Source organism: Microtus pennsylvanicus, chromosome 1 (assembly GCF_037038515.1).
Source record: "Microtus pennsylvanicus isolate mMicPen1 chromosome 1, mMicPen1.hap1, whole genome shotgun sequence".
NCBI classification, from domain to species: domain Eukaryota; kingdom Metazoa; phylum Chordata; class Mammalia; order Rodentia; family Cricetidae; genus Microtus; species Microtus pennsylvanicus.
In genome coordinates, this window is record NC_134579.1 from 168,563,179 (window position 1) to 168,589,489 (window position 26,311).

The following is a 26,311-nucleotide window of genomic DNA, read 5'->3' on the forward strand; positions in this document are numbered from 1 at the left end:
TAACATCATCTTTATCATCAAATGAAGCTCTGCTGCAGGGCTCAGGGCACTGTGCCATCAGACACGACCCCCGAAGGAGGGCCCGCAGAAACATCCCAAGTGGGTCACCGGAAACAGGTCTGTCACTGGCCCTGCCAATGTCCTCCTCGGAAGCCCAACTGTCCTCCTGGGGTGAGTTTGGTGAGAGATGGCTGCGGATGCTGCAAAGTCTGTGCCAAGCAACGAGGAGACGTGTGTAATGAAGCCGACCTTTGCGACCCTCACAAAGGGCTGTACTGCGACTACTCGGCGGACAAGCCTAGGTACGAGACGGGAGTGTGTGCATGTAAGTGTCTTCTGGACCCATTGGGAAAAGCTGAATTGAGACACATTTTCCTGTCCCACATAATTCAGAGTGTGAATTTAGTTTAGCTAAACACAGGACAGATGCCGTTTCCGCGCACCGGTGGGCTGGTTCAGTTGTACGGGATAACGTTTGAAATTCAGAGACACACGTTTGAAAGCCTCATAGTTATCTCGCAGTTCTTAGGTAGCTGTGTTTGTTGCTGTTTGTTTTGTTTTATTTTTGCAACAGGAGCTCTCTACACAGCTCTAGCTGGCCTAGAACTCACAGAGATCCACCTGCCTCTGCCTTGAATGCTGGGATTAAATGCACGTGCCACCAAGTCTGGTTCAGGTAGCCACTTTTCCTGATCGCATATAGGAAACCTTATGTAACTAGGGTCTGACCTAAAAATGACAGCTTTTGTTAATCCTGTCTGAAATTAATCTGAATTCATGAAAGGAGAAAATAATCGTCTTTAAAAATGCATGGATGTTTCTCTTCAGAAGGAGCAGATGGGGGAGGGAGCTGAGCGTGGGGAGGAGGGGAGGGGAAACCTTGGTCAGGAAGTAAAAAACAAACAAACAAAGCTCGGGATTGTAAACCAAGAGGGTGTGGACTGTGGCATTCACTTTCTGCATTACCTTCCCTCTGGCCAGCTGAGACTGTCTTCCCACGAGCGGCTTCACGTACAACACAGATCTTTAGTGGCAGATGAGGGAGGCAGTTTAGAACTAGGACCTCAACTACTGCCTAAAGCTAACCTAGACCACAGCTTGGGCTGTCATTGGCAATCTGCGCCTGCTGCACAGAGCAAACCAGGGTAGAGACCACGTGGCCTGGGATGACTAAGCCATTCAGTCTTTCATGGAACATTTGTTGACTTCTGACTAGAACACTGACGGACTGTCAAGCTTGTTTTAAGGTCCGGGCATCTCCCCATAGTCCTAGCAATCCTGAGGACTAGAGCGTCTGCTAATGTGGGCTTTTGTCAGTTGACTTTAATGAATTTGTAATTTTAAAGTTCATTTAAATGAAACACATCTTATACAAGCTAATAATAATACTTTTTCTTATAAACGACGTCTACTGACAGCAAAGAACATTTTAGTGAGGAGAATGCGGTCTTAGATTTTTGTGAACCTCCCAGATGTCTAGCTCGGTAGACCCTCACATCTGCCTCTTGTTTGCTTTTCTGGTTGACATCTGAGGGAAACTTGGCGTCACACAGACACACAATTAGAAGCAGGTGGACCGCAGTGACATGCTCTTCAGACACACTCACGCATACTTCTGATACTCACGTGTGACAGGTCAGACACACTCACGCGTGCTTCTGATAGACTCACGTGTGACAGGTCAGACACACTCATGCGTGCTTCTGATAGACTCACGTGTGACAGATCAGACACACTCACGCGTGCTTCTGATACTCACGTGTGACAGATCAGACACACTCACGCGTGCTTCTGATAGACTCACGTGTGACAGGTCAGACACACTCACGCGTGCTTCTGATAGACTCACGTGGGACAGGTCAGACACACTCACGCGTGCTTCTGATACTCACGTGTGACAGATCAGACGCACTCACGCGTGCTTCTGATGATAGAATCACGTGTGACAGATCAGACACACTCACGCGTGCTTCTGATGATAGACTCACGTGGGACAGATCAGACACACTCACGCGTGCTTCTGATGATAGACTCACGTGGGACAGATCAGACACACTCACGCGTGCTTCTGATGATAGACTCACGTGGGACAGATCAGACACACTCACGCGTGCTTCTGATAGACTCACGTGTGACAGATCAGACACACTCACGCGTGCTTCTGAAGACTCACGTGTGACAGATCAGACACTCACGCGTGCTTCTGAAGACTCACGTGTGACAGATCAGACACTCACGCGTGCTTCTGATACTCACGTGTGACAGATCAGACACACTCACGCGTGCTTCTGATGATAGACTCACGTGTGACAGATCAGACACACTCACATGTGCTTCTGATGATAGACTCACGTGGGACAGATCAGACACTCACGCGTGCTTCTGATACTCACGTGTGACAGATCAGACACACTCACGCGTGCTTCTGATGATAGACTCACGTGTGACAGATCAGACACACTCACATGTGCTTCTGATGATAGACTCACGTGGGACAGATCAGACACACTCACGCGTGATTCTGATAGACTCACGTGTGACAGGTCAGACAGTCACGCGTGCTTCTGATGATAGACTCACGTGTGACAGATCAGACACACTCACGCGTGCTTCTGATGATAGACTCACGTGGGACAGATCAGACACACTCACGCGTGCTTCTGATGATAGACTCACGTGGGACAGATCAGACACACTCACGCGTGCTTCTGATGATAGACTCACGTGTGACAGATCAGACACACGCGTGCTTCTGATGATAGACTCACGTGGAACAGATCAGACACACTCACGCGTACTTCTGATAGACTCACGTGGGACAGGTCAGACACACTCACGCGTGCTTCTGATAGACTCACGTGTGACAGATCAGACACACTCACGCGTGCTTCTGATGATAGACTCACGTGGGACAGGTCAGACACTCACGCGTGCTTCTGATAGACTCACGTGGGACAGGTCAGACACACTCACGCGTGCTTCTGATAGACTCACGTGTGACAGATCAGACACACTCACGCGTGCTTCTGATGATAAACTCACGTGTGACAGGTCAGACACACTCACGCGTGCTTCTGATAGACTCACGTGTGACAGATCAGACACACTCACGCGTGCTTCTGATGACTCACGTGTGACAGGTCAGACACACTCATGCGTGCTTCTGATGATAGACTCACGTGGGACAGGTCAGACACTCACGCGTGCTTCTGATGATAGACTCACGTGTGACAGGTCAGACACACTCACGCGTGCTTCTGATAGACTCACGTGGGACAGGTCAGACACTCACGCGTGCTTCTGATGACTCACGTGTGACAGGTCAGACACACTCATGCGTGCTTCTGATGATAGACTCACGTGGGACAGGTCAGACACACTCACGCGTGCTTCTGATAGACTCACGTGGGACAGATCAGACACACTCACGCGTGCTTCTGATAGACTCACGTGGGACAGGTCAGACACACTCACGCGTGCTTCTGATAGACTCACGTGGGACAGATCAGACACACTCACGCGTGCTTCTGATAGACTCACGTGGGACAGGTCAGACACTCACGCGTGCTTCTGATAGACTCACGTGGGACAGGTCAGACACACTCACGCGTGCTTCTGATAGACTCACGTGTGACAGATCAGACACACTCACGCGTGCTTCTGATACTCACGTGTGACAGGTCAGACACACTCACGCGTGCTTCTGATAGACTCACGTGTGACAGGTCAGACACACTCACGCGTGCTTCTGATAGACTCACGTGTGACAGATCAGACACACTCACGCGTGCTTCTGATGACTCACGTGTGACAGGTCAGACACACTCATGCGTGCTTCTGATGATAGACTCACGTGGGACAGGTCAGACACTCACGCGTGCTTCTGATAGACTCACGTGGGACAGGTCAGACACACTCACGCGTGCTTCTGATAGACTCACGTGGGACAGGTCAGACACTCACGCGTGCTTCTGATAGACTCACGTGGGACAGGTTATTCCTTTGAAATCAGCTGCATCATGGGATCTGAGACCAAACCAACAAACTTTTTTTTTTAATTTTTTAAGACAGGATTTCTCTGTGTGACAGCAGACTGTCCTGGGACTCACTCTGTAAACCAGGCTGGCCTTGAACTCACAGAGATCCACCTGCCTCTCCCTCCCAAGTGTGTCACCACTGCTCAGACCCAAAAAACTTTTTTTTTCTTTATTTATTATGTATGAAACATTCTGCTTGCATGTATTTTTGCATGCCAGAAGAGGGCAGCAGATCTCATTTTAGATGATTGTGAACCACCATGTGGTTGCTGGGAATTGAACTCAGGACCTCTGGAAGAGCAGCCAGAGCTCTTAACTGCTGAGCCATCTCTCCAGCCTCCCCAAAACTTTTAATTCTAATAAAATACCTCAAACCCACTGGGCTGGCTCACAATACTTCTAGCACTGAGGAGGCTGAGGCAGGAGGATTGGAAGTTTGAGGCCAGTCTGGGCTACTTGGAAAGACCCCCCCCCCCCCACGCCGCCTTAACTTTTTTTTTTTTGATGTTGTTCAGCTTTCATACACCACATGTGCAGCTGGTCCCTCTTGGAGGTCAGAAGAGTATGTTGGGTCCCTCGAGTCTGGAGTTAGAGATGGTCATGAGTTGCTATGTAGGTGATGGGAATGGAGCCCAAGGGGAAAGAAACCTTATCTTAAAAACTCAAAGCAAATACAGAATCCAGTTGGACTTGGTTTTTGGACTCATGAGCTGTTTTGTCATCCTCTGCTCTGGGTATTTGGACAGTACCAGTTTCCCGACTGTGTAAATTAAACAATCGCTCTCAGCAGAAAGTTGACACAGTTGGTGGCTAGAAAGATCTCAGTGGTGGATAGCAGTTTTCCAAAATTCTTTTACCAGGAAGTGTGACTTACGTCATTGGCAACAAACACTTTTTTTCTTAGCAGTGACAATTAGTGACAACTTCTGCCCAGTTTCAAGAAGACACCTCCACAAGATCCAAGTCTGGGCACCCACAGTTTACCCAACAACTGTTAAGGAAAGTTCCAACTGAAAACTTGACTCCTTTGTCTCCTAATACTATTATACTTGGCACACTGAATATTATGTATTTACTTTGTCATAAGAATATAATTAAATGGAAAAGGGGAGGATTTAATAAAGTTAGCATATTTTACTGTGCTACCAAGAACACTGTGAAGCTAACTTTATTTTTCTAAGTACCAGTGCACAGCCACTTCCTGTACGGCCCAAGTCATGCTAATGCATCTGTTCCAGCCACTGCTGATTGTCCCACTGATGTTCCACGGATTCTTTGAAAGCTATTCCTACGGGGCTGGTGGGGCACTGTTGGAAAGGGCTGATCCTGAAAGAGATCTGACTTCCAGTGACCTCGCAGGAAGGACTACAGTTAGTTAGGTGGTTCTCCAGCCCTGCCTGTGGACACATCCTGGCCTGTATCTGTGCATCCAGGTGGAACTGTCTCACCAGGCATCCACCATTTATTTATAACCACCTCACTGCCAAGCCTAGAACTTTGAATAGCTGCCTTTACTCCAACTTTTGGGGTTTTTTTTGGAAGTGACCATTTGGGGGTTTTAGCCTACAAAAAAATATAAACACCCCATTTTAACCTTTCTATAGATGCTCTGTGAAGGAGATTCCAAAGAGGCTTAAGGAATTAAGAACCACATTCATAAGAGACAGTTACAACTGGAGTAGGTCTATCTAGCTAAGCTATATAGTTTATTTATGTTGACAATCTGCTGCTGCTGCTGTTGTTGTTTTCCAGATCTTGTGGCTGTTGGATGTGAGTTCAACAGGGTCCATTATCAGAATGGCCAAGTATTTCAGCCCCACCCGCTGTTCAGTTGCCTCTGTGTGGGTGGTGCAATTGGATGCACGCCCCTGTTCATACCCAGGCTGGCTGGCAGCAACTGTTCTGAAGCTGAAGGTGTAAGGAGAGCTGGTACAACCAACTGTGGCCTGGGACCATCACAACAAGGGCGCTCTGCAGGCTACAGAGCAGTGCCAGGTGAGCCTCAAAACCGTAGCCCAGGGCCACAGTCATGGGACGCCCTGCAGGCTACAGAGCAGTGCCAGGTGATCCTCAAAACCGTAGCCCAGGGCCACAGGCACAGGACGGGCGCTCTGCAGGCTATATTGCAGCAGCAGGTGACCTCAGCAGGGATGACTTTCTGTCGTTCTTTCCTGATTCCAGCCAGTAAGAACTCACAGGCTGATGCTTAGAGATTTACAGTGTGTGTACCCGTGTAGTGTTTGCTTCAGGTAGATATTCCAAGTGTCGGGAAACTTTATATTTTGGTTTTGAGAATAAAAGGGTCTGATTTTTAAAACCTCCCAGATTAGGGAATTTCTAAAATCTTACTCTGTTTATCCCCAACACCTTAGGAACACTAAACAAATACTGTTCATATGTACCCTAAAAACCTTTCATTTGCAATTATGGGCAAGAAGTTTGACCATCCAGTTCCTGCATTTTCAAAGTTTTTCATATGGTACTAGCAGAAATGGAAAGTTGATTTAAAAAGTTTTTTTTTTTTTGAGGACTAACACATTTTGAGGTTCAAAACATTATTTTCAAAACTGACTAGGGCTCCAGTCTCCTTCACTTTAAAGCCCTCCACGGTAGTCAGGCCACAAAGCGAGACTCCTCAGTGCTTATCTTGAACATGAGGTGGCTGCAGGCGTAAATGATGTCCTGCTCATACGCTGGAGAATTTTCCAGACAGGAGTTCCTCTGGGGCTACCTTCATTATGTTGTTAGTGAAAATTATTCTGCGTTTTAGATATTTAAAGATGCAACGAACAAAAACTTCCTCCAGGATTCTGGTTGTGTGAGTTAGTTAGACAGACAATTTACAGGTTGTCCACATGGTCACTCAGCTAACAGCATGGCATTACTCATGTTCCCACGAACTCCCAAATGGTGAGCTACAAAGAAGTGAGACGTCTCTGTTTCAAAGGTATGCTAAGTCCGCCAGTCCGCCATGACTTGCCTTTGGTTACTCGTAAAAACGTGTTTCTTTCTTTCTTTTTTTTTTTTTTTTTTTGGTTTTTCGAGACAGGGTTTCTCTGTGGTTTTGGAGCCTGTCCTGAAACTAGCTCTGTAGACCAGGCTGGTCTCGAACTCACAGAGATTCGCCTGCCTCTGCCTCCCAAGTGCTGGGATTAAAGGCGTGCGCCACCACCACCCGGCGTAAAAACGTGTTTCTGACTACACGGGAATTTGGCTTTCACAGTGAATGTCAGTGAGAGCTTATGCCTTAAACATGTATGTGTGATAATAGCTAATACAGTCTATTGCTGAAACAGATGTGTGATAACTAATACGGTCTATTGCTGGAATCGTATGTGTGATAATAATTAATAGAGTCTATTGCTGGAATCGTATGTGTGATAATAATTAATAGAGTCTATTGCTGGAATCGTATGTGTGAAAATAATACAGTCTATTGCTGGAATCTATCGTTTGCCAGGCCAGTACAAAGCAAGCAATGACATCATCCCTCATGTTTCTCTCAGTGCTCATAAACACTAAACTTTTGTTTTATTAACCCCATAATTTCTTTTCTTTTTAATGAATGTTGAACAAATTCCTGAACTGCAGGCCTTGGTTTATCTGTAAGCAGGGTTATCAGTGATGCAGTAATCGAAGATACCTTTACCTATTGCAGATGTATCAGGCTAATCTGCTTCCTGCAGTGAGGGCTTTAACTGTTGTCTGCCTCCGGGTATCTTTGTTTCCACTTCCGTTGCTCACTGTTACACTGAACTGAGGGTAGTTTTTCTTTTTTAAAATCCCCTCCCCCCACCTTTAAGTTGATATTCTCAAAGTAGAACTGTGCTATATAACTATGGGCTCAAATCACCACTTTCCTCCCAAAGTATCAATTGTAGGATGTACATTAGAGAAATGCCTGGAGGTAACAATCCTGTGTTTACTATGAACCAAGGGTCTGCGTCACACTCTCCTAATGGTTTTTCATGGAGAATTATTATGGAAGAATTATCTTTTTTCCTGTTTCTTCTACACAGCAGACAGTAGAGAAGTTTCATTTCTCCACTTGTAATTCATCCACAGTTGCATTCCCTAAGTATTTCATAGGTGATTTCAAGTGGCTAACTTATAGAGCTTACTGTGGGCCTGGTAACAGGGAATGAGACAAGTTGGGTGAGATCAACATGTGCGATGATTTAGTATATAAGATTAATTTAGTGCAGTGTTGTTTGTTATAAATTCCCATGATGGACAGGTGAGACTTGCTGTGCAAGCCTGGTGACCTGAATTTGAGCCCTGCATAACGGGAAAAGGACAGAATTGACGACACAGAGTTGTCTCGACCTCCACAGGCACACGGAGGCCTGTGCGTCTCACCTTGACTACAGTTTTCTAAGAGTAGATTTAAGTGGAAGAGAACTGATTTTGTTGTCTTATTCTTAAATATTTTATTTTAGATCTTGAACATATCATGAAATTTAAATGCTAAGATCATACATAATATTACACCAGCCATGGTGATATAGGCATGGTGCCTGTATTCCTAAGGCTTGGAAGGCAGGACTGCGAGCGAGTTAGCAGGTAGTCTGAGCTGCACAGCAAAACCAGGTCTCAAGGAAAGAAAACCCACACTATTCTGATTACTGTCCTGAATTCCCTAATCCTACCAACGTTCACTTTGGTATCTGTTGGAAATATCAGGCAAGAGCTAACAAAAGACAGATATCGATCGGAAGCAGTCTAATCCTCGAGGATGGATGCCAGTGGGAAGATGAGTCTATTCCCTAGGAAACTACATGGCCACACTTGACGGAGAGAGGAAACGTAGGGACCAGGAAGGGAAGGATGACTTAGAACATAAAGCGTTTATCCTTTCATGCAAAAACCCTTAGAACTTTTAGATACCTGCCGACTTTATGTTTAAAAATTAAGTCCAGGGTAAGTACGTACGTGCACACATATACAGTCTCCCATTTATGTTAGCCTACAGGAACCTCCCGCTTACTTGGAAAAAGAAGTGCCTTGTGCAGGCAACGAAGTGGACCCCCTGCTCCAGAACATGTGGAATGGGAATTTCTAACAGGGTAACCAATGAAAACAGCAACTGTGAAATGAGAAGAGAGAAGAGGCTATGCTATATCCAGCCCTGCAACAGTGATATAGCCAAGACAGTGAAGGTACAGTGCAACCAGACCTAAGTGAATTATGCTTGTGTTAAGTTCCTGAAAAGTAAGTAAGGTGTGTGTATTCTGGAGGGAGGGATAGTCTTTGAATCTCATCAAACAAAACCACCTCACTGTGACTGACTCTTAAGTCAAATTATCTCAGAAGACAACAGGTGTTGACCTAGCTCAACTCTACAGGGAAAATTGTATATAGTAGTGGGATTGTAGGTGTTCAGTTTAGTGAAGTGGGGCTTGTTGGGTAGTGGTGGCGCGAGCCTTTAATCCCAGCACTCAGGAAACAGAGGCAGGCGGATCTCTGAGTTGAAGCCAGCCTGGTCTACAGAGTGAATTGTGGGACAGATCGGGCCACACAGAATCCAAGAGATGTCTACTCTGAAGGACGGTATGCTTGGAAGGTTACAAGACACTGGGCTGCTCAAGACCCCTATTCTTTGTTTGGTTTTCTGAGGCAGGGTTTCTCTATTTTCTTGTTCATCCTAATTATAGAAGTGTAACCAAAGTATTAAACATAAAATTCCAGTTGTTATAGCATAGCATGAAAGCAGTTCTGCTTAGTTACACATGACTGTTGCTTTGGAGGGCCACACCAAAATGCTCTGTGCATGTTAGAGTAAACTTGCCAAAGGCCATGCTGTCCTACAACTGGCATAAAGTAGCAGAGCTGGTACTACTTCTTGACAGAAGCAGGAGAATTATCTTTTTATTTGTTGTTTTGGAGAAAGGGTCTCTATATTGTCCTGGAACTGACTATGTTGCCCAGGTTGGCCTCAAACTCAGAGATGTTAGCTGCCTCTGCCTCCAGAGTGCTGGGAGTAAAGGGGTGCGACACCACGCCTGGTGCTGCAAGAGAATTGTCTTAATGGATTGATTTTTTAAAATTTATTTTTGTGTATGCTCTTAAGCACACATAGAAAAGACTATTTTTTTAGAAATGATATAAACTGTGTTATACTCAACGTAGTCCCTATTGTATTATCAAGTTGATACCTCAGCTTTAAAGGGAATAGGCTGTCCATTCATGGGGGCTGGAGAGATGGCTCAGCAGTTAACATGGACTGTTCTTTCAGAGGACCCGTATTGGATTTTTAGCACACACATGCAGGCTCACAACCATCTGTAACTCTAGTTCCAGGTACACAAGTGGTGCACAGACATACATGCAGGTAAGACAGCCATAAATATAAACTAGAAATAAATAAGTCTTTAAAATTAACAAAAGATATTCACACATTTATTCACTCACCCAAACTGAGTGATATGTATTAGGAAATTTGATAAGCCTTTGGTAAGTGACATTTAATAAGACACAGCTCTTTAAATGTAACTAAACAAATAAGTTTTCATTTATTGTACAACTGAATAAAAGACAGAACGAGAAACAGCAGGGCATCTGAAAGCATGATGGGGCAAGGGTGCTTCAGAGAAGAGGGTCCTAGATGGCACAAACAACTACTAGTAATGCCCAAGAAAGAACTCATCTAGTATCTGCTATAAAATCCTTGTTACTGTAGTCAAATTTAAAGAATGACCTCTTAACTTCATTCATCTTTTCAGATCCCCAGAGGAAAAACATGTCAACCCACTTTCCAACTCTCCAAAGCTGAGAAATTCGTTTTTTCTGGTTGCTCAAGTACTCAGAGTTACAGACCGACTTTTTGTGGAATATGCCTGGACAAGAGATGCTGCGTCCCCAACAAGTCTAAGATGATCACTGTTCGGTTCGACTGCCCCAGCGAAGGGTCCTTTCAGTGGCGGATGCTCTGGGTCACATCTTGTGTGTGCCAGAGAGACTGCAGAGAACCAGGAGATATGTTTTCTGAGCTCAGGATTCTATAGAGCCAAATATAGGGAGGAAAGTTTAGGGCTAAGTCATTCAGTCATATAATCAAAAGACTAAAGTGCCATAAAAGGATGAAACATTTATCTAAAGGATTTAAAGCAGAAAGAGCCACTAGTTATTTTTGGTTGCTTTATTTCTGACATCAGAAGTTTCTAAAAAATATTCTAAAACAAAAAGGAATGCCTGAAAAAATTTAAATAACTCATTTCTAGAGGATATCTATATGTAATATGTACATAGATGTACCATATAAGGATTTAATATATAATATAAAGTACAATTTACAAGAAAAATTTTATATAAATATGAAAAGATATAATTTAAAATTTTATTCTGTACCTGGCAATGCAGTCTATCAGATCCTATAACATGATATTAAAGGGAAAATTCTTAAAAATAAGATACTACAAATGTATCTATAATATTCATTGTCGTGTTCTGAATATCAGCTAAGATGCTTATAGGAAGGAGAAAATGGAATGTCTGGGACTACTGCTAATAACTGTAATACTGTAGCTTTTATACCAAATACTATAAAAAAATCTAAACTATCAATATAAAAGCCAAAAATATAATAATTACTTAGCAAAGGGAAGAAACATAAACTATTAATAAACAAAGCATACCACAGATTAGTTTTTCTTGAAAAGAATTTTTCCCCCCAAATTTTTTCCTTGAAGGATAAACCAAACAATGGATCTGAAATATAAATGCAACTAAAATCAATATTAAAGATTCAAAATATTATGGAGACTGGAATCATTTCAGTAAATAATGACCACTTACTATGGAATTCAGATGAAGATACCAAGTTCAGCAATGTTCTGCTCAGTGTGCAGTGACATGATAAGAAGCACTGTTGAACATCTGCTTTTCAGCTATTTTAGCAGTGACTGTATGTCTAAGTTGTGATTCTCTTGAATCAACAGAACAAAGGCTTATCAGTTTTAATAAAGACTCCCCTAAAAGTCCAAACATGACACACGCTGTTCTTCCATTCCTAAACAGAGCACGAAAAGATAAAGATAAACACAGAAAAGATATGTACAGTCTTTCCTGAGGCTTTCACCAGAGTGAGGAGGTCTGCAAAAGGAAGCGATGGGGAAAGAAAGGCGATGAAGAAGCACTCTTTCCCTCTCCATCGGCTCTCACTGCGCAGCCCAGGCTGGTCCTGAACACACTGGATTACATGGTGTACCACAAATTGCTACAAGAGCTCCCACACACCAGTGTGTGTATATACATCACAAGGCCACGCTTAGCCGAGGCACATCCAGCACAGGCATGCTCTTTGTGGCATCAAGTTCATTATACTCCTGAATGAGAGCTGACAGAGAGGACACAGCTTCTGCAAAAGCACATTCCTCCATCCCGTCAACTTGAAGATAGTGATGGAGGTGAGCCTGCAATCGAAAAGAGACAACATTACCAACTCAGGAACTTAAGACATACAACTGCCCCATAAAACAAATATTGTTAAAATTCTGTCATTCACCCATTCCTCCTTGGGAGCTCTAAGCAGTTGCTGAGGAAGGGGTGAGGCAGTTCTCAGTGGTAAACCCACTTGTAAAAGCCTTGCTTAAGTAAAAGCCCTCCACATTCATTCAAGGAACCCTAATAAATTACAGTGGAGGAATACACATACAAATACTTGAAGGCAGGAGGGAGGTTGAGAAGCAGAAGGGGTTCAGCTGGAAGGGAAGAGGAGAGAATCATAGGAAGTATGATCAAAGTAGATACTATGTATGTAGGAAATAGTGAAAGATTTAAACACATAGAACATTCAGCTCTAATCTGGAAGCAGGAACTTAAATCAAATATTTTGCCTAAAGCTGTGTCCACTGTCCAAGAGTGGCATGGGTGATAATGGGGTTGGCCAACCATTTGTGATTAGATTTGAGGCCCCTCCATTGGAGCTGTAACCCAGGACAAAAGTCCAAGACGCAGGAGGTCACATGATATAAGGGACAATCTTTTGTCATTGGTTTGCTAAATGGACATGTTGAAAAACTGTCCATTTATATTTATATTCATATTCATAGAATAGTGCTGCTCTCAATATTGGTCATAAAAACTTTCTTTTTCCTTCCAGTGGATAGTGGATAGGGCAGAGACTAGTCAAAATGCAGAGAATAACTGAGTATTGAGTACTTAGCTATAAATGGACATCTACAGAATCCCTTCCTCCCACACCCCAGCCTCAGCAAGGCTCAGGGCACACTGTAGAGGATAGTGCAGAAAGACTATATGCCAGAATATGGGAAAGAGCATTGTGAGCTTAGGTTCTAGACATGGCCACTGTGCTCCTGAACTCGCGGTAGCTGTGGTTACCTACATAAGACCGAGCCTGCCAAGAGTGTGACATGGACTGGGGAGGGTCTCATGAGGCCCCACTGATAGAGGAAGGTCATTGGCTAATAAAGAAACTGCCTTGGCCCATTTCTATTAATGTGTGTAGCACCACGAGGTGCGCTTACCAGGAAGATTCTAGCCTATGTCCATCCTGGGTAGGAGCTTCATCACGCCTGCCCTGGGGAACAGCAGCATGGCATCTTAGCTCACTTCCTCTTCCTCCCAGCATTCTGTTCTGTTTACTCCACCCACCTAAAGGCTGGCCTATCAAATGGGCCAAGGCAGTTTCTTTATTAGTCCCGACTTCCAATCATCTCTGCCAAAGTGAGTGCAGTTACAAGGTGTGAATTACCTTTTTCTTGTAGAGCCTCATGAACCTTTCTCTCAGTTCCATGAAGGTGGGCTTCACACACGTGTTGTTTGCTAAAGCTAATAATGAATGGGAGTGACCCACAGGGGGCACTGAACACAGGCTAGTCTTCCAGCCTTCTTGATTCCAGGAGACAAAATGCAGAGCAGGTTTCAACCTGAAATACAAAAATTCTAAGGTAAGAACTAAGGTACAAAGAAGGACATTGCAGCAGCTCAGTCCACATAAGCAAACAAGACACCAGCAGAATCATAGGTCTAACTGTGTCGTTTGTAATCTGCCATCTGTCTTCAAAACTGGCAGCACCTAGAACCTTCATTCAGTAACTGATGGAAGCAGATGCAGCTAAGCACTGGGCCAAACTCCTGGAGTCTAGCCATAAAGAGTGAGGTGCTATATTATGAGCAAAGGGCTCAAAGCCATGAAGGGGAAACCCACAGACAGGGCTGACTTGAGCTAGTGGGGGCTCACTGATTCTGGAGTGACAGCTGGGGAACCTGCAGAGAACTGAACTAGGCCCTCTGAACGTGAGTGACAGATGTGTAGCTTGGGCAATTTATGGGGCTACTAGCAGTGGAACCAGTATTTATCCCTAGTGCATGAGTTGGCTCTCTGGAGCCCATTCCCGATGGAGGAATACCTTGTTCAGTCTAGATACACTGCCTTATGTGATGTGACAGACTTTCTTGACTCCCCACGGGAAGCCTCACCCTCTCTGAGAAATGTATGAGGGATGGGGTGGAGAAAAGGGGGGGGGGAGGACAGAAGGGAGAGAGAACTGGGACTGGTATGTAAAATAAGATTGCTTTAAAAATGAAACACACAAACACACAAACAAAGCTGCAGTATGAAGAAGCACCTCATGTCTCCCTTAGTGCTGACAAAAACGAGGCTCTGTACTTAAAGAGCCACATTTTACTATAATTTCAACCTTGGCTTTCTTAACTATGCGCTACACTGCCCCAACCTGTACACGTCAATTATCTTAAAAATAAAAACCAAACCTTTCAATATTTCTGCGAAGATCTGAAATCTGCACATTTCCTCTAAGGATGAGGGCACAGGCGAGGTAGAGACTATGTCTGGGGTCTGCTTGGATGAGCTGGTGGTCTTTACTAAAGGCATCTGAAAACATCTGGTCCAATCTACAACAGGAAAGCACCACTGTTTACACAAAGTGTGTCTCTTTCTTCTAAACATAACCACAGAATGAAAACATACACTGGTATGGCAGCTCCTGGTTACCTATAGTAGAGCAGATGTCAGAAACAAAGAAAATAAACCCATTAAAGCCTAACAGCAGAAAAGGACACCATGACAAATTAGTATAACATTTTAAAAGGTCCTTGTGGATTTTTACTAAAACTTTAATAAACATCAATTACCACAAACTATCATAATTAAAGTTAAAATGTTGATGCAAGTATTATTTATATCAAAATATACCAAGCAGATTACAGAATAGTTCACTGACTTTGAAATATTTAAATTAGAGGATCAAGTCAAACACATTCCTTTTTCATTATGCTGAATTTAGAAATAAAGATTAACTTTAAATATAAAAAATTCACTTAATACTAGTTTACTACTGCTGGGCGTGGTGGCACATATCTTTAATAATCCCAGCACTCAGGAGACAGAGGTCAGCCTGGTCTACAGAGCAAGAGTTTCCAGGACAGTCAGAACCACAAAGAGAAATCCTGCCTCAAAAAAATGGGAGAAAAAAAGTTTACTACCAGTATTCATTCGATGTCCACATTAACCAGGATGTGCTGATGTGCAGTGACCAATCAGCGATCACGACCCATACACCACACACCGCTTCCCCTGCTGAGATCATTATGGGATCCCTGGCAGATACTAGCTGGCGCCAACGGCCCTTTTGCTAACATAAAGTTTATTAGCATCACTTGTAATATTCCTGAAGTATAGAACTGTTTCCAAAACTTTAATTGTAAAAAGAGATTTCTGAGGGCTAGCGAGACAGCTCCATGGTTAGGAGTGTGCATTGTTCTGCAGAGGGCCTGAGTTCAAGTCCCAGTACCCACAGAGAGCAGCTCCCCTCCAGGGCATCTGTAGGCACCTGCACTCACGCTCACATACACACTCACAACATACACTTAATTAAAAAAAAGATCTTAAAACAACAAAACAACCCTTTGGGCCCACAAGATGGCTCAGCAGGTGCTTGCTGTCAAGCCCGGCAACCTGGATTCAATTCCCAGGACCCCATGATGGAGGGAACTGAATCCAACAAGGTGTTTTCTGTTCCTCAAACACACCATGGCACACACAAAATAAAAATTTAAAAATGTAATAAAGATAGTAATAAAAGTATTTTTAATTTCCCCTCTCTCATTTATAGTCTCCCACAGCAAATACCAGTGTGAGCCTTTGAAGCTCATCATCACTGTATAAGCTAAAAACATCCTTTCTTTTTAAAAAACTCATCCATTCATTCATCCATATGTTATCTGTCTAAGCCGCGTGTCTGCACCACACAGGCATGCCTGGTGATCCTGGAGACCAGAAGAGGAGCCAGAACCCCTGGAACTGGAGCTACAGAAAGCTATGAGCCATCATGTGGGTTCTGGGGGTTCCCAGGGCTGCATGAATGCTAGGCAGCACTCTACTAACTAAGCAACATCGCAGCTACTTTGTTTTTTGTAATTTTTTGAGATAGTCTCACTGTGTATCTCAGACTGGCCTGGCCCCCAAGTGCTAGTATTACATGTATGTACAACCACGCCAGCCTAAAGACATCTTTTTTTTTTTTTTTTTTTTTTTTTTTAAGACAGGATCTCACCATGTGGATCTGGCACGCCACTTGCAATGTAGACCAGGCTGGCCTCAAACTCATAAGAGATTTGCCTATCTCTACCTCCTGAGAGCTGGGATTAAAGGCAAGTGTTATCAAGTCTGGCCCTGAAAACATATTCAAGGTGGTCTGAAAATAATATGCAATACATATAAAGCCTTCTATGGTGCTTGGCTATGGTTAAGATACCATTTTATCTACCCCACAAACAGTAAGATGAGGAATTTAAGACATTTGCCCAAGATCCTACAACTAGCAACAGAATCAGGATTCAAGCCTGGCAGATTCTATTAATTTTCAAAAGTCAAAAAATTTAGTTATCAGGTTTAGCTTCAGTTTAATACTACGTTTTAAAACAATTTACTTCTAAATAAATATTTGCCTAATAAAAATGACTGTCACTAACTACATTTTATATGATTCCCACCAAAAAAAATGATATAAATAATCTGAGTTAATATAAACTTTTTTTTGCTGAAATTTCACTTCAAGTTCTCAGGAAAATGGAAGCCAGTTCTACCTTACCTTCGAGGGGGAATGTTCACATCTGCCAGAGTATACAGAGGTGTAAGGCTTGACACAAGATAATGAAGTTGAGGGAAAGGAACCAAGTTCATGCTGATCTCATTCAGGTCCATATTAAGGGATCCCTCAAATCTTGCAGAGCTAAAAGGCCAACATTAGAACAATGAGAAATGTTTTCATTTAAAAACCATAATTCAGCAGATTATCTTCTCATATTCCTTTTAGCAATTCTTATTTCCAGATTTCTAATGTGCAAGCAACATCTATTATACTTGTTCATTATACAAGCAAAAGTATCTTATTTAAACAGACACGATGAGTTCAACACCTACAGGACCATTGCTTAACGTGGAAATTTTACTATATTTATTAAGGGTTTGATTAATATACTCATAATCATAAAATCATAATCTAAACTGCTTGAGAGATTTGAGACCCAAGACATGGAAATGCTTTGTCTCCAATGACAAGGACGTATAGATTAGCTGCTTTACAGCAGTGGCAGCATGTCTGCCATGAGGCTGCTGAGCATGGGACTCCCACTAGTGTTCCAAGTACCAAAATTACTCTAACACATGAAAACAATACAAAATGAGTAGCAAAAATTGGCCTTGATGGGAACAAAAATTGGACACCAAGTTGGGCAGGAGAGGGGTTAGGAGGGTTAGTATGACCAAATTTTGTTGTAAGAAATTCTCATAGAACTAATAAAAACATGTCAGACAAATCTGGACAGAAAAACAATAAAGAAGCTCCTACAACTCAGAACAACCAAATAAACACACTGGGCTGGGCCTGTAGCTTAGTGGTTCACTGCTTGTTTCAACACATTCAAGAACTGGATCTAACAGTGCCCCCAAATCAAACAAAAGAATAAAACACCACCAAATGTAAACATTGCAAAGGCACAGTGACTTTGTCAGCATCCTGAGTGGGTTACCTTGTCAGGCTGAGGAGCAGATTGGCCACAATGTTGTTCATTGCATCAAAAGGCTTCTTGGGGCACTTTGTAACGGTCCCCACATTTGTGGTAACTAGACTCTTAGGCTTCACAGCTGCACCCAACTTGCCAGAAGTTACAAGATCAATTTTGCTAATGATGTCAAATAAAGACTTGAGAAAAAATAATATTAGGTGAGAAACTACTAGTGAATGACTTAGATGGCATTTTACTAGGCAAGAAAAGAAAAACAATTCAAACTTATTCTTTCTCTTAGACAGAGAAGGTTAAAAACTGAAGAGAATACCGAACAAACAAAATGCATGTATATAACACAGAATTGAATGAATATAAAGTATGTTCGGAGTCCAGTACCATTTCTTACTTGGTTGTCAATGGGCAGCACACAGTCTGCGTGCTCATTCAGTTCCTTCATGGCCAGCATGCTGTTGTAAGGCGAAGTGATGACATCGTCCTCGCTGGAAGGATAAACTGCTGTCACAAATCTGTACACTTCTGGGAATTCATCTTCGAGCACCTTTAGCAGAAATGTGCCAAGTCCAGATCCTGTTCCTGAGAAGCAACATTTTAAGAGGAAAACAACAAACAACACAAACGGTTTGAAGTCTAATTCTGAAGGACTCAGAGAGCACAGGCAAGGCTGCCAAGGCTCAGGTGAAGAATTCCATCTCAGGTTCTGAGCATGAGTCTGGGATGGCTTTCTCTAATCTTCTTTTGTATTTAAGTCATTAGATTACAAATAAACTGAATTATGAAAAATTCAACTAAGAGAGCATCCAGTATTCCTGATAAAAGCAACTTAAAAAATAAAAACAAAATTGACAGCCTTTGTAGGATCCTCACCCCTTATTCTCAAAGGGGCGAGAAGAAATTTCCTAGCAGAATGTTTTCCCAGGAAGATAGTGGCCTTCCCCTCTCCCACCTGGGAGATTTCCAAGCACAAGGTCACTTAGCCCAGCCAGCCACCTGGTACAGGCTGATAAAGATGGCCTTGCTCTAAGAACAAGGAGAAGCTGACTTAGCAGGATGGGAGGGAGCAAAAGACCTTGCACCCCTGCCAAAGCAGCTTCAAAAAGCTTCTTTGTAGTTATGCCTTTAAAAGCTTAGCCCACAGAGGAGATATGACTCCTCTCTACCTCATTGCAGCCGGGTCAGAGACGGGTTCCAAACATGTTTGTATTATGCTAATTAACCTTGCTTACTACAGTCTGGGCTTCTCTGGTGGTCTCTCTCTGGGGGTCATAATCTGGGCACAACACTTTGGTCTCAAGATACATATTGTCTCAATGACACAGAAAACTATCATGTCATCAAGAAACTTCAAACACCCAATAAAATATGTTCATCTTGTTTACAAAGTTTCAAACACAACATGTTCCCAATACTCATTTAAATGAAGAAACACTGGAAATCTCATTAATAACTTTAATGTTTAAAGTCACATTTATACAAATTTAGAAAATTTTAAGGACTTAAAGGGAAAAAGTGGATTCTATAACTTATTTCTATGATACTTAGTGATAAAGTTAGAGTGTTTTTTAAGTTGAAACAGGAGAAAGTAGCAATGTGTCTAATGTAAATGGATAAGTACTTTTCTGAATGGTGTTTATACATAGATGTAATTTATTACGTTAAATGTGGAGCCAAAACTCCCAGGTGGGTGTATCATGTGGGCCTTGGGCCTGCCCTCCCCGGCTTTTTATAACTACCCGGTTCTTCACTGGGAACATTGTATGTGACAATGTCATTTTTGCAAGCCTCAGAATGTAAAATCTTAATCTCAGTTTAGGAAGAAAAGGATGTTAATTTTTTCTTCCAAACCTTGTTAATATTACCATTTTAAAATTAGCAGACTAACCTTGTTTCTGTTTAATGAACAGAAGAGCAAAACATTTCCATTCCAAATTAGAGACTCATCTGGGAACACAAAGCAATGCAGACCATGCTTCAAGCTCAGCAGTTACTACTGTGAAATGGGTGCTCTTTAAGGAACTGACTGAAGTCATTTCTTTTATCTTCAGTTTTCTTATTGGAGGGAGGTGTGGGAAGGTTTGAAGGTGGTTAATAAAAGAATTATTAGTATCCTCATAATGGCAAGCCATATAAGAACTTGCCAGAAAAGCTCAACTCCACTTGGGATATAGGAACAAAAAAGTATTTCTCAAAAGTGCATGCAAGTTGGAGTGTGTTTGAAATATTACAAGAAAATCTAAAAGTGAAAAACATTTCAAAATTAAAAAAAGAAAAATAGGCTCACAGTGAGATTCTCACAATGTTTTATATGTGTGTACATGCTTCTGTGTGTGTGTGCTCATGCACTGCAGATATGTGTACATACGGAGGCCAAAGACAATACCAGGTATTATTCAAGTGCCATCCACTACTTTGCTTGAGACAGTCTCCCACTGACTTGGAGCTGGTTGTCCAGCAAACCCCAGGGGCCCATCTGTCTCTTGCTCCCTGAAATTACAAGCATGTGCCTCCACACCCAGCCTTTTTATGTGGGTTCTGAGGCTCAAACTCAGGTCCTCATGCTTGTGGCATAAACATTTAATTCAGTAAGCTATCTTAGCCCCAACTTCACAAACTTTTAAGATGAAATATACAAACACTGCAGCATACATGTACCTATCAGGTAAACAGTCTACATCATGGGTCGTATGTACTCTAGGCTAGCTATGAATGTGGCCCAACACAATATGTGAAGCATTATGAGGCTGTTTTTCTGTACATGGTGCTTGTGCACGAAGCCTCTAGTTGATACTGTGTCTCAGTGTGAAAAGGCTGGACATGCCTGCCTGCTCAGTTGCAGGCATCAGGTCTAAAAATAAGACTGATATTTGCACAATGAATTCCCAGTCACATGTAGTTTCCTTACAGGTAAATGAGTGACTCCTACCTCCTCCCATGGAGTGTATGATGAAGAAACACTGCAAACAGTCACACTGCTCTGCTGACTTCCGGAGCTTCTCTAGAATCTGTTCCCGGTAAAGACTTCCAAAAACTTTGTGACCCACAGCCCTGAAAATAAGAACACAGATTTAAAAAAAATCCTTGATTTATTATTTGATGATTTTATTATTTCTGCTCTAAATAAAGATTGAGCAAAAATGGAGAAACTATTTAAATTGTACTAAGAAATCTATTCTTTCATGTAATAAATTCTATTTATTATAGATTAATTATATACCAAAAATTCTCAAAAGTCCTGGTAAGTAAGCAATGGGCATTAACTATTATTTTCTAATTGTATTTACAATTTTTCTCCAGATAAATTATAAAAAATTAAGAATTTAGTTTTGTTTCAATTTAAACTAAACTCTGAACCACAGTGAATTTACATATTAAAAAGAATGAGGTCAGCTCAACAGATAACAAAATGAAAAATTTCAAACTAATTTATCTGGTTTAAAATGGGAAAAGCTGGTCACATCACATTAGTAGATGAAATGGCAACAGCTGAAAATGATAGTGAAGAGACTGAGCTGTCTTTCTTAATCAAATCTTGGAGTACCACTATGATACAACACAAGATAAAAAAGATCTCCCCGTTATACACAGCTTCGTACAATGCAAACATAATGATTATACACAACCAGAGGAAGGCTCATTTCTTAAGTGACTGGTCTCCTGACACATGGAATTCGAATTCAAATTCATGCTTTAAAAACTATACATCTGAACAAACAACATGAAGCAATTAATTTTTAAGCAACAAATCAGTGTGAATTCTTTAAATGTTGGGCGTGGCTTTCCCCATAAAGAGGTCACATGTTTAAGACAGCCTGTATCAGCCGGGCGGTGGTGGCGCATGCCTTTAATCCCAGCACTCGGGAGGCAGAGGCAGGCGGATTTCTGTGAGTTCGAGACCAGGTCTACAGAGCTAGTTCCAGGACAGGCTCCAAAACCACAGAGAAACCCTGTCTCGAAAAACCAAAAAAAAAAAAAAAAAAAAAAAGACAGCCTGTATCAGCCTGGACAGGAGGATCCTGGTTTGGTTTGGATCTTTCTGTTAATTCTACTTGTCAGGGTCTGGTACCAGCCCGGACCATGGGGGAGGCGTGGGAATAAAGACACAACTCACATGGCTTTATTGGGAGGGAGATTCTCAGTGATCCCTCATGAAATCCCGAGTTCACATCCTGAAAATTCACCCTCGTTTATTCTCCAGCTTTTATATCAAAACATAAACTGAGGGTAAATTCATTAGCATTCTGTTTCCTAGGTAACCAGGTGAATGGCTTTAGTCATGCTCACACCTTTCTATGCCCTCTGTGTCACATCTTCCTATCTTTCTGCTCTGTCATGTAGGCTGAATTAACATCTCTTTTCCAAGCATCCTCCAAATTACAAAGGAGCAGAATAATACCAGCATATCCTGATCCTTTGTTAGGTTTTCTGGAAAGGCTAGGTGACCGCCTTCTGTGAGGCCAGGTGCAAACTATGGCCTGAGAGTCTGGCAGCCATACAATGTAGACATATGGGTCTGTATAATACATGGCCCTACATCTGCTGATTCAGACAAACAGGAGAAGTTGAAGAATCAAATAATTTAAGTGAATAGTTACCCTTCCCAGGCAAATTTAGACTTTTATTTGGTGCGGGAGAATTGTCTGTATTCTGTCAATCATGTTTTAAATAAACACTGATTGGCCAGGCAGGAAGTATAGGTGAGAAAACCAGACAGGAAGTAGAAATGATGTAATGAGAACAAGAGAATTCTGGGAAGGAGGAAGCTGATTCCTCCCACTCCTGCCTAAACCACTGAAGCAGCAGGATGTGATCTGCTCCACTGACAAAAGGTACTGAGCCACATGGCCAACATAGATAAGAAAAATGGGTTAATCAAGATGTGAGAGTTAGCCAGTGAGAGGCTAGAGCTAATGGGCCAATCAGCTTTATAATTTATGGAGACCTATGTGTGATTTTCTTTGGGGCTAAACAGTTGTGGGGTACCGGGTGGGACAAAAACCACAAAACAAGCAGGCCCTTCCATGTTTCATTTATTAACCAGAATAGTGAGAAAATATGTATAACAAAACAGCACAGACTCACTTTTAAAAAGTTATTCTTAAAAAATTACAAATATTTACACTTTTTGCCATCATGTCAAAACTGCATTTAATATTCTGCATAGCCATCTTTAAAAATTATGTTTTTTAATTTGAGCTACACATTTCTCCACTCCCTTTCCTTCCTCCTCTCTCTGCTTCCACCCTTCCCTCTGACCCCCACGCTCCCAATTTACTTAGGAGATCCTATCTCTTTTTCCTTCCTTGGCGAATCCATTTATGTCTCTCTTACGGTCTTCTCTGTTGTCTAGGTTCTCTAGGATTGTAGACTGTAGGCTAGTTATTCTTTGCTTTATGTCTAGAAGCCCCTTAAGAGTAAGGACACATTATATTTGTCTTTCTGGGTCTGGGTTACTATGTTTTTTTTTTCCTAGTTTTGTCCATTTGTCTGAAAATTTCAATGTGACTGCTTTTTACCGCTGAGTAAATGTGTAAATATACATTTTTCCTTATCCATTCTTCAGTTGTGGGGCACCTAGGTTGTTTCCAGGTTTTGGCTATTACAAATAATGCTGCTGTGAACATAGTTGAGCAAATGTCCTTGTGGTATGATTGAGCATTCTTTGGGTATATGCCCAAGAGTGGTATTGCTAGATCTTGAGGTAGATTTGAGCACTAATTTTCTGAGAATTCACCATACTGATTTCCAAAGCAGCTGTACAAGTTTGTACAACCAGCAATGGGGGAGTGTTCCCTGTGGAGGCCCAAAAATGTGAGCCTATTTCTACCTTGTTGGATGGTCAGAGAATTTGGAGGTTACACAAACTTGATGACAACAATCGGGGCTACACATCCTTGCTCAGGATGTGGTTACTTGGTTCTTTTGACGTTAAGATGGTCATACAGGTAGATCCACTCCGTCCTGACAGATGGTCAGGATATGCAAGCATACTTCTGCTCCTTTTTTGGTAATAGGAGGTTATCTGGAGAGTGGCTGCCTTCAGGATACTTGGTCTAGGGTGGCTTTATTGCCTAAAGAGCAGAATGTTAATGATTTGATGTCTCAAAGTGTTAAAGCAATTAACTGTTAGAGTTGTCCTTTGTATCATGTTAAAGAAGTCTTTTGTTCCTTCTTCCCCCTTTTGTATTGGGGTATAAAAGTGTATGGAAAATTAAACAGGGGTGATTTCAGTATTCACTGAACTCTATCCCGGTACTATCCTAGGTTTTGTTTTTATTATTTTATTCATTTCTTCTTATTCTTTACTTATTTTCCTGATCCCATGCCCCCACCATGGCAAGTGGCATTTTTGTTGAGGTGGTCCCAGACAGTTCCCCTTACTCTGCATCCTCTCAAGCATAAGCTGTCATCAGTGTTTTTGATATTGATTATTATGACAGGTTAAAGATAGTATCTCTGAGTTGTTTTGATTTGTATTTCTCTGATGGATAAGGAAGGATGTTGAGCATTTCCTTCAGTGTCTTTTGGCTATTAGAGTTCAATGTTGAGAGGTCTCTGTTTAGGTCTATACCTCATTCTTTTTCTCTTTCTCTCTCTCTCTTTCTTTGACAGGGTTTCTCTGTAGCTTTGGAGCCTGCCCTGGAATTAGCTCTTGTATGCCAGGCTGGCCTTGAACTCACAGAGATCCGCTTGCTTCTGCCTCACAAGTACTGGGATTAAAGGTGTGTGCTATCACCACATGGCGATTATTGTTCTTTTTATGTCTAAGTTTCTTGTTTCTTGAGTTGTTTGTATATTTTGGAGACCAGCCCACTGTCAGATGTGGAGTTAATGAAGATTTTTTCCCATTCTGCAGGCTGTTTTGTCTTGTTGACGGTGTCCTTTGCTTTACAGAAGCTTCTCAGTTTCAGGAAGTCCCATTTATTAACTGTTGTTCTCAGTGTCTGTACTACTGGAGGTATATTTAGGAAGTGATCTTCTGTGCCAATGCATTTAAGTGTACTTCCCACTTTTTCTTCTATGAGGGTCAGTATGGTTGGTTTTAGGTCTTTAATCCATTTGGATTTCAGTTTTATGAATGGCAATAGATAAGGATCTATTTGTATTCTTCTACATGTCAATATCCAATTATGCCAGCACCATTTGTTGAAGATGCTTTCTTTTTTTCAGGTGTTTGTAGGTGTGTGGATTGAGATCCAGGAGTTCAATTCTATTCCATTGGTCATCCTGTGCATTTTTATGCCAAATACCAAACTTTTTTTTTTCCAGGACAGGGTTTCTCTAATAGTCCTAGCTGTCCTGGAACTAGCTCTTGTAGACCAGGCTGGTCTCAACTCACAGAGTTCTACCTGCCTCTACCTCCAGAGTGCTGGGATTCATTACTATAGCCTTATGTTAGAGTTTGAAGTCAGAGATTGTAATACCTCCAGAAGTTTCTATATTGTACAGGATTGTTTTGGCTATTCTGAGTTTTTAAAAAAAATTTCCATGTGAAGTTGAATATTGTTCTTTTAAGGTCTGTGAAGAATTTTGCTGGGATTCAGATGGATATTGCATTGAATTTGTAGATTGCTTTTGGTAAGATTGCCATTTTTACTATGTTAATCCTACCTATCTAAGAACATGGGAGATCTTTCCATTTTTCTGCTGTTTTGATTTCTTTCCTCAATGATTTATAAAGTTCTTGTCATACAGGTCTTTGGTTAAAGTTACCCCAAGATATTTATTTTTGTGGCTATTGTAAAGGGTAAAGATTCTTTGATTTCATTTTCAGCCTGTTTATCATTTGTATAAAGGAAGGCTACTGATTTTTTTTTTTTAGTTGATCTTGTTTGTATCCTGCTACATTACTGAAGGTGTTTATCAGTTTACGAGTTCCCTGGTAGAATTTTTGAGGTCACTTATGAATACTATCATATCAGAAGCAAATAGTGAAAGTTTGACTTCTTTTCCAATTTGTATCCCCTTGATCTCCTTTTTTTTTTGTCTTATTGCTCTAGCTAGAACATCAAGTATTATTTGAAAACATATGGAGAAAATGGACAACCTTGTCTTGTTCCTGATTTTAGTGGGATGGCTGTGAGTTTCTCTCCATTTTGTTTGATGTTGCTCTTGGCTGGCTGTGTATTGCCTTTATTATATTTAGGTATGCTCCTTGTATCCCTGCTCTTTCCAAGACCTTTATCATGAAGGGGTGTTGAATTCTGTCAAAGGATTTTTCAGCATCTAATGAGATGATCAGGTGGTTTTATTCTTTCAGCTTGTTT

At 41.9% G+C, this 26,311-nt stretch overlaps 2 protein-coding genes across 7 annotated transcripts in view; one reads left to right on the top strand and one right to left on the bottom strand.

Moving 5' to 3' along the window:
- Ccn6 (cellular communication network factor 6) lies at nucleotides 1-11,041 on the top strand. Its single transcript, XM_075945395.1, has 4 exons — nucleotides 1-325; nucleotides 5,790-6,032; nucleotides 9,003-9,196; nucleotides 10,760-11,041. The coding sequence occupies exons 1-4, from the start codon at nucleotides 22-24 to the stop codon at nucleotides 11,039-11,041; spliced, it is 1,023 nt and encodes a 340-aa protein (XP_075801510.1). The 5' UTR covers nucleotides 1-21.
- Tube1 (tubulin epsilon 1) overlaps nucleotides 10,484-26,311 on the bottom strand; it is a 20,662-nt gene continuing 4,834 nt past the window's right edge. For 2 of the 6 annotated variants that reach the window (XM_075945355.1, XM_075945383.1), the window contains 7 exons: nucleotides 20,971-21,092; nucleotides 18,436-18,623; nucleotides 18,051-18,223; nucleotides 17,111-17,251; nucleotides 14,772-14,912; nucleotides 13,750-13,924; nucleotides 10,484-12,448 (listed from right to left, as the gene is read on the bottom strand). In XM_075945355.1, the coding sequence (XP_075801470.1) occupies nucleotides 12,290-12,448; nucleotides 13,750-13,924; nucleotides 14,772-14,912; nucleotides 17,111-17,251; nucleotides 18,051-18,223; nucleotides 18,436-18,623; nucleotides 20,971-21,092 (1,099 nt within the window). In that variant the 3' untranslated portion in view covers nucleotides 10,484-12,289. The remainder of the gene's footprint in view (nucleotides 12,449-13,749; nucleotides 13,925-14,771; nucleotides 14,913-17,110; nucleotides 17,252-18,050; nucleotides 18,224-18,435; nucleotides 18,624-20,970; nucleotides 21,093-26,311) is intronic. The other 4 variants (XR_012907435.1, XR_012907436.1, XR_012907434.1 and 1 more) reach the window with 4 other exon arrangements.

Excerpts from the sequence above, each read along its gene's own strand:
- Ccn6 (XM_075945395.1), top strand. The coding sequence starts at position 22 with ATGAAGCTCTGCTGCAGGGCTCAGGGCACTGTGCCATCAGACACGACC. Across the intron at positions 326-5,789 it reads CGAGACGGGAGTGTGTGCAT|ATCTTGTGGCTGTTGGATGT; the intron begins GTAAGTGTCTTC and ends GTTGTTTTCCAG. Across the intron at positions 6,033-9,002 it reads AGGCTACAGAGCAGTGCCAG|CCTACAGGAACCTCCCGCTT; the intron begins GTGAGCCTCAAA and ends CATTTATGTTAG.